Source organism: Ostrinia nubilalis, chromosome 25, assembly GCF_963855985.1.
Source record: "Ostrinia nubilalis chromosome 25, ilOstNubi1.1, whole genome shotgun sequence".
Classification (NCBI taxonomy): Eukaryota; Metazoa; Arthropoda; class Insecta; order Lepidoptera; family Crambidae; genus Ostrinia; species Ostrinia nubilalis.
The window spans coordinates 10,299,180-10,315,040 of NC_087112.1; the positions used below are offsets into that span (position 1 = coordinate 10,299,180).

General features: G+C 35.5%; 1 protein-coding gene across 1 annotated transcript in view; it reads right to left on the reverse strand.

Annotated features, from left to right (window-relative positions):
- LOC135084164 (chloride channel protein 2) overlaps positions 1-13,328 on the reverse strand; it is a 97,290-nt gene extending 83,962 nt beyond the window's left edge. The window contains exon 1 of the mRNA XM_063978908.1: positions 12,760-13,328. Coding sequence (XP_063834978.1) covers positions 12,760-12,828 — 69 coding nt within the window. The 5' untranslated portion in view covers positions 12,829-13,328. The remainder of the gene's footprint in view (positions 1-12,759) is intronic.
- Between the last annotated feature and the right edge of the window lie 2,533 nt (positions 13,329-15,861).

Genomic DNA, 15,861 nt, shown 5'->3' on the forward strand with positions numbered 1-15,861 from the left:
CTGCCATAGCGTCTGTTGAGAGACCACACATGACGCGACCAGTTTGAAACTTTCAAACCTAAGATGGCATATAAGTACAGATAATTTCTATTTTAATGGAGACAATATTTACTGAAACATATTTAACGTGCTTTTTTTTAAGTGGTAAACTCATTAAGTTAATAAAATACAGATATTATAGCTAGTTTACAAAGTAATTTAGAGCGGTCATAAATTTTATGTATCGCAAAATTATTACGTTATTGTACCTAAGTAGGCATTGTAAATAATTGTAATCAGTGAAAATCAACACTGCATAAATCTAAACAGATCGTAATTTACTCATTAAAAATTTAATAGCGTGAAATGAAAATACTATTACAGATTTATTCAAGCCCAGAGTAGAAAGAGGAAATGTTTTGACTCAAAATTAAAAGCCGAGTACAAATGAACCGTGCCATAAAGGACACAATGCTTTTAAGTTGATTAGAGGTCTATTTAATAATAATAAAGATTCAAAAGGCGGTGATCCTCAGCACGGCACGCATTGTCCGGAGGTTCCTCAGCCTGTGACCCTGACCACCGGTAGCTTGGGCCCTGCTCCGCTGCCAGCGGGTTAACTATTTTTAAGATTTTTGTTTTTATAATGTATTTTTATTTTTTGATAATTACATTGTAAAAAGAAAAAATTAAAAATAAGAAAGAAAAATGAATAAAGAAATAATAATAATAAATCTTTGGACAATTTCACACAGCGCCAGCTAGCCCCAAAGTAAGCAACTTAATGCTTGTGTTATGGCCGTGCTAGCTTAACGGATATACTACTTATATACTTTTTTTTAAATACATAAATATTATACATAGACACACCCAGACCCGTCACAGAAATTAAAATTCATCATTTCAATTTCTGCCCGGCCGGGAATCGAACCCGGGACCTCTCGGCATAGTAGTCCGTTCTGAACCACTACACCATTTATATATTTGAAGGGAGAAAAATCACATTTGCACACGTGTCCACTTTTCATACATTATTTTTTATCGAAGAGAGTCTGCCTTCACCACTATCACACGATGGAGTGGTGATAAGGTCTGGTATAGGGCACGCTTACTCAGTAAAAAGTCACTGGGATACAAGAGAGCATAAAACATAGAGTCACAGAATAGATTGAAATAGTACAAGTAGAACACAATATTCTTCTGCAGTATTTAGCAGGGACAAACTTGACCTTCACTGCTTGGGTTTTTATTGGCGGTCAAGCTGTAGATCCTGGCTACAGGAGTTGCAGCGGTGGGAACGAGAGGTGGGAATAGTTCCGTGCAGTTTAAACAAAAGACGTCCAAAGCTAGGCAAGGGCCCGCAAAAGAATTATTCAGCACAAAGCAGATGAAATGATCAATCAAACACAGATCTCAAGTCTTAACACCAACTTTTTGGATCAAGTCAGTTTTAAAGACACTTTACAAGGCGTGGAAAACGAAGCCCAAAAAATTACGTAAAGCACAATGTTCTTTCGTTTCAACCAAAAGACTCCACTGCCTGATATAGAGCTACCCCAAAGAATGATTCAGCACAAAGCGACGTATGTTATTAAACAATTAATAATTTAAAACAGATCTCAAAACCGACTCTAGATCACTCGCGTTCCGCGCAGGGTGCGCGCGCGACAGCTAGGTAATTGCTGCGGTATACTAATTAATTACACACGACCAGCCCCTCGAGAGTGTGCATATTGACAATACAGATTATAGCTACCGTGCACGTTGGAGGAAAAGGCGTGGAGAAGGATTTCTTGGAAATGCCTAGACAACACGACAAAGTTCTAGCTGTCAGTCAGTCTTTTGAAATGGGGATACGCATGCTTTAGTCTTTCTAAGACAGATCGAAGCTCTGGTGAACTCGGTGTCAAAAGCTAGCACAAAAATACTTTAAGGTGCAGATCCACAGTACAAAAATTACTTGAACCGTGGCGTCACACTTTCACGGTCTACTATCGAAAGGTTTAGCAAAAAACACAAGTGTCTGACTGCACTTAACGATTTTGGGATAGTTGTGATACTTGCGATGTGCCGATAACCATTTCTGGATCCCGATACTTTTTACAGATTCGTATCAGCATCTGATTCTTCAGCATCAGACTTCGATATTTCTCAGTTTTGGATCGGATGCAGGACCGGAAGCGAATCTTCGCTTGCTTGCCGTTGCCTTCAAGCGAATGCTTCACTTGCCTCTTTTTCATCATATCAGCTATTACCCAGTTTAAAAAGACAGATACTGACCGTTTGCCAATTCAAAAAAATCCAGATTTCACGGTTTAACAGCGACAATCGACGAGATAAAACCATTATCTCACGTCAATATTTGTGCCAGCCTTTTCCGAAATCCCTGCCGAGTGACGTCACTAATGTTAATACGTCGCAGATTATAATGCGTTCGATAAAATATAGTGCACCTTAATCTCATGCATGATATACTGGTCCGTATAAAGATAACTAGAGTCAGTTTTTAAACACTAATTAACTGATAATTAATTTTAGATAAAGTTATTGAATTTCAGCCTTTAATTGCGTGAAAATCTAAACTATGATAACTTTATAAATAAACTAGCATTTGAATGCAATATATTCCTGTTTCTACAGTTTTTTAGCAAGCAAAGTAACTACTAACTGCCGAAATAAATCTCAAGTTAACTACTTTTTGCAGAACGGATCGGAAACCTCTCATTATAGCACAAACTGCTGTGTATTTTGTGTCATTACATACCAATTACTGACGTTTTACAAACTATCTTATTATCAGTGAAGTAGAGTTCAAAATGTGACCGTGATCTGAACAAAAAAGTGTCAAGTAAGCAGCCGTTTCTGCCAAAGCATTATAGCACGTTGTTACATAATGTTTAGGCTAAAATTGCTGCCGGGTCATTCCATGACAAATGTTACCGAGGATGAAAAACTAAATATGTTCTTTTCGCATTAAATCTGATGAATTTTTAAAGTAAACATTCCAAATTATAATGTGCAACAAAAAAAATCTGCGAGAAACAAGTAATTTTAAGTTATTAGTCTTCAAAGTCTATACTTAAGTCAACTGTCTGAATGATCATTTTCTCTCTAATTATTGGTAATAGGATTAAAAAAAAAACTATCAATCTGTGAAACGTTTTGCCACTATATGATTTGAGGGTATTTATCATAGTATTGGTAGATAGCGCCATAGTCCCAAAAAAATTGATAATCATCAAGTTTTAAGTGTGTTTTCTTGTTACTTCGGCGATGTAACGCCCGAAACAAAAAAACAGGTATTTGTTTTATTATTGTACCTTACACATGGATTAGGATAACAATATTTGGTAAAAGTAAGGTCATGGTAGTAATGATTTCAAATACTAACTAATATCTGAGCATGATACTAATTTAGTATGTTTCTTTCTTGATTAAAAGCTGTAACACCCGAAACGTTTCGGGTATTACATTTTTATTTATATGTAGATAATGTGTGTATATTGCTTGGAGAAGTCAAAAAGTATTACTGTGAGTGTCCTTCGACCTCTCACTAGCGCTGGCGTCGGAAAAGGAGTCATATTTCTCTATTTAAGATATTTTTGAAATGTCGACTTAACACTAAAATTAAGGTAGGTATTGCTAAAAAGTCTCGATGTTTGACATTTACATTAAATATCGTAATTAGAAATTAAAGTAATGCTATTTCAAGCCAAAAACAATAGAAAAAGCTATATTCTGAGGAAAAATTAAACTTGAACTTTGTATATTTTTTAAGAAAAGCTGCTTCGTAATTTCAAACCAAAATTCGCTCTATTTGTGTTTATTTGTTGTACTCCTTATTTTGTAGTACCTAGAGACTAATAAAACACCGATTTTATCGATAAAACGCGTTGCATTTTCGTACTCGTAACACCCGAAACGGAACCATTGTAACACCCGAAACAAAGAAAAAAATTATAAAAAAATAGTAAAACGTTTTATGTAACAGTGATTGTATGTTACATGGTTTGCAAATTTCATACTTTAGAAGTCCTGTAAGTTTTAGGTATGATTCCTTAAGAAAATTCGCTAAATTTCGAGTAAATGCAGCAACAGTCAGAACATAGAGGCAAAATCTCGTAACGCCCGAAACGCACACTTTTCGACTCATATTTCCGTTATCCTACATTCTAACCTGCACAAACTTTATTATTTAGATAAAACAACTAAAAACGGACAGATTAAGGCACTAATATTATTAAAATACTATTTCAAAATACAAGAAATTGTTGAATATGTGCGTACGAACGTAACACCCGAAACGATGGAATGACCCTGCCGTTATGTTTTTTTTTGATACAGAGATTGTGTTAAGAATAGCTCTATTCAAATCAATTCAACAAAGGAGTAACTATTCCTTGCAAGATTTTTTTGGAAATGGCACAAGTAATTGAGGCAAAAGAACAGTGAAAAGGTTTCTCAACTCAAGTAAAAGGAACATTCATGACGATGATTTTGCTAAGGAAAAGTTAATTAATACAAAAAGGACGCACTATGGACTTAGACTCTCTGATAAACCAAAATTCATACGGATGAAACCACGGGAAGAAGCCCACATATACAAAACAAGTCCTTCCTCAGTTAATTAAAAGTAAACAAACAAAATATTTGCTCAATAAAATCACAATAGATATTTATCGCCTTATCTGTGACTGTGATGATAACGAAATACAATAAAAACTGTGTACATTTTTATACGTTGATGATTTAGTGCCGTGGAAATGTGATAGTAGGTACGTAATAAAAACATTATTATAGCTCTGGCGCAAACATTATAAAATGGAAATGGAATACTTTACTACACTTTTGAATATGGGTAGTATTCTTATGAGATTATATCATTATAGCATTGGCAGAAAAAAACAAAATAAAAGTAAATTGGTGCCAAAGTTGTTCTATTATGTGGTAAGAGTTAATAACGATTCCACGACTGGTGGTTACAGTGTTGGAACTCTTGAAGAAGTCCTGCGTACGATTCTCTAATGGTTTGAAGTAAAGGTCAAATATTTCCAATTATTTGGCAAGAACTACGAAGTTACAATATTTCTCACTATATTCAAGCGTGTCAGCTGTACGCTATGGATTTAAGCAGAAGATAACCAGCTTCTGTTAGTTAAGCACCAGATAACGAAGATGCAAATATGGCCGAAACCAAACAGAATTGCGAAAGTGAAGATAACGTTTCTGTGCATATAGTAAGACAATTATCCCACCACTGCAACTCTTGTATACGGGACTATTCCCACGTCTCATTCTCACCGCTGCAGGTGGGAATAGTCCCGTATACAAGTTGCAGAGGTGCAACTCTTGTATAGCCAGGATCTACAGCTTCGCTCGTTCGTTTCAGCCAAATGACTTCCACTGCTGGACAAAGGCCTCCCCTAAGGAATTCTATAACGATCGGTCCTGCGCTGCCTGCATTCAGGTTCGTCCCGCGATCTTCACCAGTACGTCGGTCCACCTAGTGGCCATTATACAACTTGGCCTCCAAGAACCCAATCAGTGAAGGTTAAGTAGTCCCGGGGGTAGCTAACTGTCTTGGAACTGCAAATAATTTAATCAGACTTCCCTCCGTTGCAAAATGAGAGACGATTGTAAAGCTATGCATATAGTAGTGAAATTTTATGGCTAATATTAATAAGTAGAGGCAATTGGTATTCATTTAGATAATGGCTTTATGTTTGATTCGTGGCTCATATTCCTTAAGTGCAGAATCACTTTGAAGTGGTTCATAAGTGTATGAACCGGTTATCCCAGATCTAGATGTGATCTTGAAAGAAAATTAGAACAGAGAAGTGAATGAAACAAAAACAGTTTCAAAATAACAGTTCAACAGTGAAATTAGAAGTAGACGAGATAAATTGCACATTTTTCCATAACGAGGAAGCTCTTGCCCTGCATCTCACCTGATAAGTGATAATCAGGCCGAAGGAGAAGCGAGCTTCACCCCGAATCCTCAACCACTAGCTATCTGCCGGAACTGCCTTCGCCTGCCTGCTGCTCTAACTGCCGGAACACAACAATGCCGCTAACAATGTTGTTATTGCGGCAGACTTAGGTGACATTTACATGCACGAATTCATTATTGAATCCGATTCAAATCCTATAAAAGTAAATCTTCTATAAAAACTACATGTACCTAATAACATCTGTAACAAATCTCAGAGCAGAGGAATTTAATCATCACATAATTAATCGCAAATGGGCATTGAACTAATGGGTTTATTCACGCTAGTTTGGTGGAACTGAGCAGAATCTAGCGATTTGTGTAAGTACCAGTTTTTGTTTAGGTTTTTGTATGGACCAACAACTTCGTGGGTTATTTTTAGCAATAATTTTGCAATTGTTTCTTCTGGGATAGACTTTGTGGCGAAACTAATGAGATGAGCAAGATTTGTTGCTAATAACAGGTATTGAAGAATGACCAGTAGTTTGTGATCACAATCGCTTTGATTTTTGAATTTGAACTACTATCAAATACACTTATACTTGACTATAATTCTACGCAACTAATGCCACCTCTTGACACCACCACTGCAACTTGGCTGCCAATAGACCCAACCAGAGAAAAAGTCCCGAAAGTGAGTATAGTCCCAGGGACTGTCTGTCTTAGAACCCGCAAAGAAGATACTTTGAAAAGTTGGCCTTGGAAGTGTTCCTTGCAAGCAGAGAACATGCTAATAGCAACAGTGAAAGATTTGGTTGCTGTAGAGTTTTTATTTCTCTACAATAACCCCTTATAAGTTTTTCAATCTCTACCAAATTATTGTAATTTGGCTTTCAGCACTTTTTGAACTTTATGGAAATCCTTCTGGAACTTCAGGGCCTTGCTTGTTAAGAGTTTACAAGTTTACAACAATAAAAGAATCACTGGATAACAATGTATCCCGCTTTAAGTAAGAGTAACATAATTGAGGGTACACAAACTACAATAAATCAGTTTTGCAATGAACTTGTTGCATAAAAGTGCAAGCGATGACGAAATGCGACCTACATTCCGCTTCCGTGTTGTGAGACCTCATGACTTACAATAACATCAGATGTTTTATATCTTATTTGTAAAGAGAAAAATGAGAAATTATAGAGCATCGACCCAAATTTTAAATCTATACTAATATTATAAATGCGAAAGTAACTCTGTCTGTCAGTATCTCTTTCACGCCTAAACCACTGAACCGATTTTGATTAAAGGCAGGGAGATAGTTTTTCTGTGACAGACAAAATTCCAGGCGGGCGAAGCCGCGGGCGGAAAGCTAGTAAGACATATAGGTGCTTAAATGATGTTTTTTTTAACTCATGGCTGCTACCTCTTCAAGTTTTAATCAGGGTGTCATTTTTATTTCCCCAGGTCCAATCTATCTTCCAGAACCTTGCTGCCCATTGCCACTTCAGCTTGCTAATCCGTCGGGCTATGTCAGCGACTTTAGTTCGTTTACCAACCAACCGGCCATCATGGAAATCATTGGGGGAGGCCTATGTTCAGCAGTGGACATCATATGGCTGAAATGATGATGGCGATGAATCTTTCATTAATATTTGTTTCAGCGGTTGATGCATTAAAAAGAAACAATTATTTACTCGTACTTTCAAACTTGTAATAATTTTATGTTATCTACTTATGTAGATTAGTTAATGACACTATAGCTTGTGCATAAAACTTAATGTTCGTCAAACAATATGCTCTTGCACCGTTATTTTATAAATAAGCAGGCGCATGTTATTATGTTTTCATAAACTAATTGGCGCGTCAAGGCTTTTGCTTCCGGCTTGGCAATTATTTCGCGGATAATTATTGTCTAAACTAAATTATAATAAAACGAACTGCCATTATAATATTATAACTGCAGGTACGGATCACAGCACATTTCTAATATGTAGTTGCTATGTTGCAACTAATAAATTAACATAGCTCGTAGAGCTGAGAGCTGCTGGGGCAGAAAAGTTCTTGAGTGGCAACCATAGTCCGGAAGACGTAGTATGGGCAGGCCCCCCTCTAGGTGGTCTGACGATTTGGTGAGGGTCGCGAGAGGTGCCTGGATATGTGCAGAGCGGTCGTTGTGGAAGTCCTTGGGGCAGGCCTTTGTCCAGCAGTGGATGTCATTTGGCTGAAACGAAACTTAGTAGTCTTTGCTATCCGGTGGTTGTAGAAGTAGATGCTACCGTGATTTAGTGGTGGTACAGAATACATATTTCCGTAGTGGTCTCTTACAAGTGTGCGATTTTACGGCGGATTTTTTTTGATACCATAATTTACTTGTCTTATCTCTCTAAAAAGATAATAATTAAAGACTCTTAGACAGACCGACATTTACACAGCCGACCCACGGAAGCGGCTGGTTAGAGGTTAGTTACAAGCAAATATTTATCTTATCATAAAGATTATTACGCACGCAGTTCCTAGGTATTAGATGTTTGCGCAACTTTCTTTCAAAAATTAGTTCAAAGCGAAAACAACGAAGTAGGAAGTCGGCGGCCATCGAATTCCATTGACATTGACATTTGATACTGCGATTACTGACTTCACTAATCTTATCGAATTCGCTATCGCCGACGATAGTCATGTGAGTTTTATCTGGTTACTTAACAGAAAGATTTATTGTGGGACATTTGCAATTGATATTATTTTTGATAATATTTAAGGTGTATTCAAACAAGATTTGTAGAAAGTATGCGCAGGCGCAGTCGCCGTATCTATGAGTAGAGTTGACAGACTGATATAAACTATTCATTGTTCACCAAACAAAAAACTGACAAAAGAAATACTACATTGGAATGGCACAATTTAGACCAGGGGTTCCCGAACTTATTTTGTGTACTGCCCACTTTGAGAATAAATTATTTTTAGCACCCCCATTTGTAGTCGAGAGTCGAATGCTCAGTCGATGTCTAAAAGAGTCCTCCTAGTAGATGAATTTAAATTACAAATCGTATCCTAAGTCTCTACACAACGCTCCGATTTTTTTCTGGGTCTCTTACCGCCCCCAGCGCCACAAGGGGGCGTTATCGCCCACTTTGGGAAAGGCTGATTTAGACGGTCGCCTAGCTGTGAAGCGATCTCTACTCTAGAGCCTTGCTAGAGCAAATACCAAGGGATTTAAATAGAAAAAGGCGTGAAGAAAGATAATCTGGGGGCACGGCAGTGCCCCCGCCAAGTAGAGCAAAAAAGCGGCACGGCCGTACCATCCTTTTCTCGAAGCAATTCAGGCCATTTTCGACCCCCTGTAACTTCGTTATGGATAAAACTAGAAGACTGAATTTTCAGTAACCATGCAGGCATTGTAAAGACACGGTATATTTCATAAACTTTACGTTTACCTACTACAGTTTTTGACAATTTTTCGTCCGGCTTTCACGGTATTATTCGCTTAACTGTTAATGTCCGGCTCTTGTTGCGACAATACTGCCATTAGGAATATACCTTTATAACTAGCTCGACTCTTTTGAATCGAGGTCTAAAACCATAGATATAGTAATTGTGCCGCATTAGAACTTCTTTTTTTTTATCCACAACGAGGAAGCTCTTGGCCTGTATCTCACCTGATGGTAGTTAAGTGATGATCAGGAAGAAGGTGGAAGCGAGCTTCACCCGGAATCCTCAACCACGGAGGTCATACTAGATGATTTACCAACATAAAGGGGTGGATTATGCATAATTAAACCTAGCTCTACTTCAGACATTCAAAGACTTCTTAATCCAAAAATAATCTATTGACGGCTAATCCTAGATTACAGAAAGTCACCGATTGTACATAAAACTTAAATAGAGAGCTAAAAGTAGTAATTAAGCTGGTAAAAAACCAATGGCCATTGAAGCAAGTATTTAACTGGTGAGAGACGGAAAATTGGTAAATATGGACAACACACAAAAACTGATAAAAAAAACATGCCAAAAAACGTTATGCGGGTTTGAAGATACTGTTTACTTCAATTAAGCATGTTACCTACACGTGTAAGATCAAAAGGACGGTTCAGCAAACGAAGGGTTCCGTAGGTACCTAGGTACCACACGAAATCTGCAATTTCGTAAACTTGTATATTCATTTTATCACGGTGTCCTACTTCAAAAAAAGGGCGGTTCTCAATACGACTGAATGTTTTTGAACTTTTTCAGAAAGATTGCGTGCGGATTGTTTTGCTAAAGTTAAATTTCAGTAAGTTGAATTACTGAAGTAATGAGCGATAATAATTTATTGCATGATATATTCTTCCCATTCTCAAATTACTTTAGGTATAATTTAAAAGTAAACAAAAGATGATGAAAAGTTTTATGAATCTCGCAATTAAGATCAATCAAGATTGAGAAATAAACAGAAAGAAAAACAAGGAAAAAATTGTTATTACTTCTTGAAGAAGATGCGCAATGTCCCGGCGTTGATGGCAAAAATTAATTAGGCAATCATCATCAACGACTTTTGATGATACTCTAGCGAGGCTTTTAGAGTGGCGATTAATTGCATAGCGCCAAGCTTTGTCTAGGGTTCGATTCCCTGGTCAATTTACAAAAAAAAAACTGCTACTAAATTATTAAAAACTAGCTTTCAGCCCGCTCGCGTTCCTGTTTAAAAAATCGGGATAAAAACGATCCTATGTGCTTTCCCGGGGCTCAAACTATCTCATCAAAATCGGTTCAGTGGTTTAGGCGTGAAAGCGAGACAGACAGAGTTACTTTCGCATTTATAATATTAGTAAGGAACTACGGATTAACTCCGATCGGCGACAGTTCCGCAAAAAGTTACGAGTTATCATTTTATTATAAAAAAAGTTTCTATTGATAAATTTTTATCTACTAAAACTGGAATTACCTTATTTGACTTTATCAATTTATAAGGGCAACAATATATCATTTATTGACGGAATGGGGTTACTTTTGCAAATACCCTCAAATACCTACCTAGGTTTGTCTGAATGGAAAGTTACAAAAAGTTAATCCCCTTGGTATCTGTGTAAATACAGTAATAAACACCAGACATTTAATTTAACACTGTGAAGTAGGTATTCTCATATATGCTATGCATGACTCAATACAGATATTATTGTTATAATTTAGTAATTTACATAACATATTATTAAGTTATCCTTCAGGAATAGACCCTAAATAACATAATGTACCTACAGGAAACTAATAATTTCCTATTAATTTGAATTTTTCAGCAAGTTCTGTGGCTAGAACACTTTTTTTATAAAAAAGTTCCGTCACTTTTTTTATAAAAAATATAATAAATAATAATAATAAATAAATATCCTTGGACATTTTACACTGCGCTTCTAGTCCCAAACTAAGCAAAGCTTGTACTATGGGTACTAGACAACGGATATAAACATACTTAAATACTTTTTTTTTGTAAATACATATACTTAATATAACTACATAGAAAACATAAATATGGAAAATTGCATCCAACCAGCAAAGTTTTATGCTATGAATGAAATTGAATGAATAGACCATATTTTTAGTGTTGTGCTTACTACAGCCTTTTTATTAATTGTTATAACTAATTTCGAAAAAAAAAATTGTAGATAATTTAAAAGTTTGGTGCGTTCGGCAATAAAACATTCAGAAATAGGAATCCCTGTTGGTCAGGGTGCCTGGCAAAATCAATCTTGGTCACCCTATCAGCACTAGATAAAATTTAGCAACATATTAAATTATATTGAGTTATAATTTTTATCTAAATACAAATAAAAACATCTATGGTGGTGGTAATTTTTTTTAGTTGCCTAAATAAATAAATAACAACGATTACCTACCTAAGTCATTGAAATTAGCTAGATTATTCAGATAAGATAGCACATAACTAACACTATGCATAATCATTAAGATTACATTAATTTAGCAATAAAGAATTTGAATTTGAAGTGGAAAATAACTGAAATGTTCAAATATAAAATGGAACCATTAAAAATGACTTGAATGACTTAAAACTCTATTTTTTTAGGTAAAGGTCAGCAAGGAAGTGCAATTACCATTTTTGAAAATTACTATGTTCATTGCATTATTTTTATCTCTCTAGTAAAAGTTTTTTTTACACATTACTCAAGTATTTGTAACATTGACTAGTTAATTGCACTTGAAATATAAATCGGCCATAATCATATTATTTAAGCATTGTTGACATAATTATTTTATCATTATACCTACAAATATATTACTTACTCGCTGAGAAATCTACAATAGGAGTGGGTCATGCAAATACTTTGTTTTGATTTAAACAATGTTTTGATTCACTAACGATGACTTAGCACTCTAGAATATACTGGGTTATTATGTAAGTTATTCTTAATTTCAGCTTTCAGTATTTAAATTATGTAGGTATTGCTTGTTTTGTAAATAATGTTATTAAGTGTTCTTACCTATTTTTGTAAAAATAAATTTAAAACACATTGCCATTTAAACAATAATTAAATTAAATAAAGTTATTCTAACTCATAATATAATATTTATGCTCAGTTTTTAATTATATAAAAATATAGTTAAAATTACTTTACAGTATACAAGGAAGAGTGATGATATAAGGGAAAAAAAGTGAAAAAAATACACTTAAATACTTTATGTAACATTCTACTGTGCTAAATAAATAAATTTAACCAGTCATGTATAATGAATAGAACTGAAAAGCTAGATATTTATGAAGCGACTGACGAGGAATAGATCTAGATCGAAATCTAGGCAACCGACGCCGTTCAGCCAGAACTTTTCTAGAAATTAGAAAGTTTTGTAAAAATATTTCAAACACTCACCAAAGTATTTTGGTACCCCAGCCCGGACTCGTCGTCCGAAGTCTCGTCTTTGCTGTGCTGCACCTTCATTTTGATTGCAAAAGTTCTTTCAATTCACACAGAAAACAAAACAATTTTATCAAAACAAATCGGATCGCCGCACAGCCGCGCGGAGTGCTAACTTTTTGTACAAAAACTAAATCGTTGTCTTTGATCACTGTGTCCGGCCGTGGTCACGCATCTCCCGGTGCTCCTGAGCGTCCAAACGGCACTTATATGATAATGTGTAATTGAATAAACGCGATTTCATGCAAATTGCTCGCGGGCTGGCGGACAACACACGTTCAAATCGTACGTCATCCAGCGACCGACTGACATATGACAATGACAACCGACATGACAGTCCGGTGACAGCGAATCGCACTTCGCGGAATGGAATGGTGACCATGAACTTGGACTTAAAATTTGCATTAAACTTTTATTAATTGAGGACATACACTTTTTACAACTGAACAAAAAATACCACTTATTAAACAATATTGCAATGCAAACGCTGGCACAAGAGAACTCAACGCAGACTGAGTTATCAACGTTCCGTTCCGCGAGTAATTGATGAATTACTTTTCCCGTTAGAGATAAAAAGTTTTTATCAAAGAACATACATTTCAAATCATGTTTCGTACATATTTGAGCAACATTATGATTCCGTGAGTAGGCAATTAGTGCTATTAATTAGGAATATGTATATACGTTATGATTCCACAGGACACTTAATAATTTTAGGATTAAGTACTTAATGCGTGCGGTCCCCGTGGTTAATTCTTCGGTTTCTGATCGCAATTATTATTCAGAAACAGAACTAGTGATTGAGTGGGAGCTGATGATGATAATAACTTCATCCATCATCATACCTTAGAGTAAGAAGGCTAAGTAGGTAGTAGGTACCTACTACATCTGATATTTGATTACCTACTTATGTAGGTACCTACCTACACATTAACCTCATGCCTCTTCAGGATACTTAAGCGTTACCTACCGATTAGAAGAGAAGGACATAGCTAGTCAAAGAATCAATCTTTACATTTGAGCGATACTGTATAAAAGCACCACCAAGATTAATTTGTTATGAAACCGTTGCGTCCCGTGATTTCGCTTTCCTCCTCACTGGACGCGCGGCAAGTCACCGCCCGCGAAATTCGAAATAATTTGCAGACCATATTTTGGCCCCTGCCTGACCAGACGACCCTGTCATATTTTACACAAATTGGCTGTCATATGTAATTGCTATTGTATTGCTATCGCTCCAGCACGTCGTGTGGCTACAGTGAGCAGTTACGCGTGGAAAGATGACAAATATCACCTTGATCATGAACTTGAATTGATCGAGTAAAATTACGCAACATTCACAAGTTTGTGGTTAATATTCGCCAAAGTTTCCATAAATGGTTGAAGACATAATTTAAATAATTAATTATTTTATTAACAGGACAGATAAAAAAACTTAAAAACATCATTTATTTCAGCTGCAACTTTCCTATTCCACATTAATCTCAAACGAACGATAGGCTTCATTGCTTCAAATTAAATTAAGACGTGTAGTGAAAAGACAATATAACGGATAATTAATTTATTTTATCATAAAACAGATTTACCTACTAATGTAATAATATCATCATTGTACTAAATTAAGCGCCAACCATGCATGGTATCAATAGACTGTATTTTAAAAGACCATAAACATTTTATAAATTCAAACAACAATAATTGAAACTTTCTGCCTGTCCTATGGTGTAAGTAACAGTAACCAGTTAAATAGGCACTTTTAAAACATTATTTTGCGTTTTTATTACCTTGCTCAACCAGGTAAAACTATAGTATAGCGTCATAGGTAGACCGGTAAGTTAGGACAAAAAAAAATAGAATAGAGGTGGCAACAGGTGATTTCCCAAGTGGAAGTAAGTAAATCCCAGGTTCGCACATCGAAAGTTCAAAATCCCATAACTGGACAATACTAAAAGTAAGATATAATTTTAATGCATTTAATTTGAAATTGCAATGAACATGGAGCAATAAATAATTGAATTTGAGTTTTAAGTTGAAAATCATATAAGTTAAGGGAAAACAGTTACAGTTTAAACAATATACCTATTTATAATTAACAATACATAAGCACTACTCTTATCAGGTACATAGTAATTATTAACTACAGTTTGTACATTTTTACATAATAATAACTTCAAATAGAACTAGACGACTAGAAACTACCTACTTAATTATTAGACAGACAACTTGTATCAATCTAAATTAGTATTATTGAATGTTTAAATTATTAAGTTTAGAATTTCCTTGTAGAAATGCAGAGAAATGTAATTTATTAAATTGATCGATTTAATCAAACTCTTAGGCCCAGAACAGACGGTGAAACGCAACTGCAACGAAACTGAAACTTTCTGATGATTCTGATGAATGAAACTGAAACTGAAAGTTTCAAACTGGTCGCGTCATGTGTGGTCTCTCAACGAACGCTATGGCAGAAACTTAGATGCAACTCAAAATTAACTAGCAGTTGCAGTTTCGTTGCAGTTGCGTTTCACCGTCTGTTCTGGGCCTTACTGAATGATAAAGGTAGAAAAAGAAAGCTACCTTAATTAAGCAAAATATTATATTAATGGTGCAATCAGAGACATTTCGAATTAACTACCATCTTGCTAAAAGCCTTCTATCATGGTCTACGAGTAAGTATTTCCTCCTTCACGTAGCTTCTACCTATGCCTATAGGTTACTGTTACCTAAATGTAAGGTCTTGTCTCTGAATGCACCATGAGTGTTAAATTATTTTATTCTTAACTTTAACTCCATAAAAAGATGATTTTTAGAGATGGGGCTGAGCTATGTGCATTCGGATTCGAGAGAATTTATATCAACGATAATGTTTACGAACGTTTCTACCGCGAATCAACTCGCATACAGCGCCATCTATTGGTGTTATTACTATCGTTTTTGCTATTAAAACATAGCTCAACCCCTTAGGAACTTGATAAGTATTAAATAGATTGAATACGAGTAAATTCAAATTCTTTAATTTATTACTAGTAAAATGACTACAGTTATTGTAACGCTGCT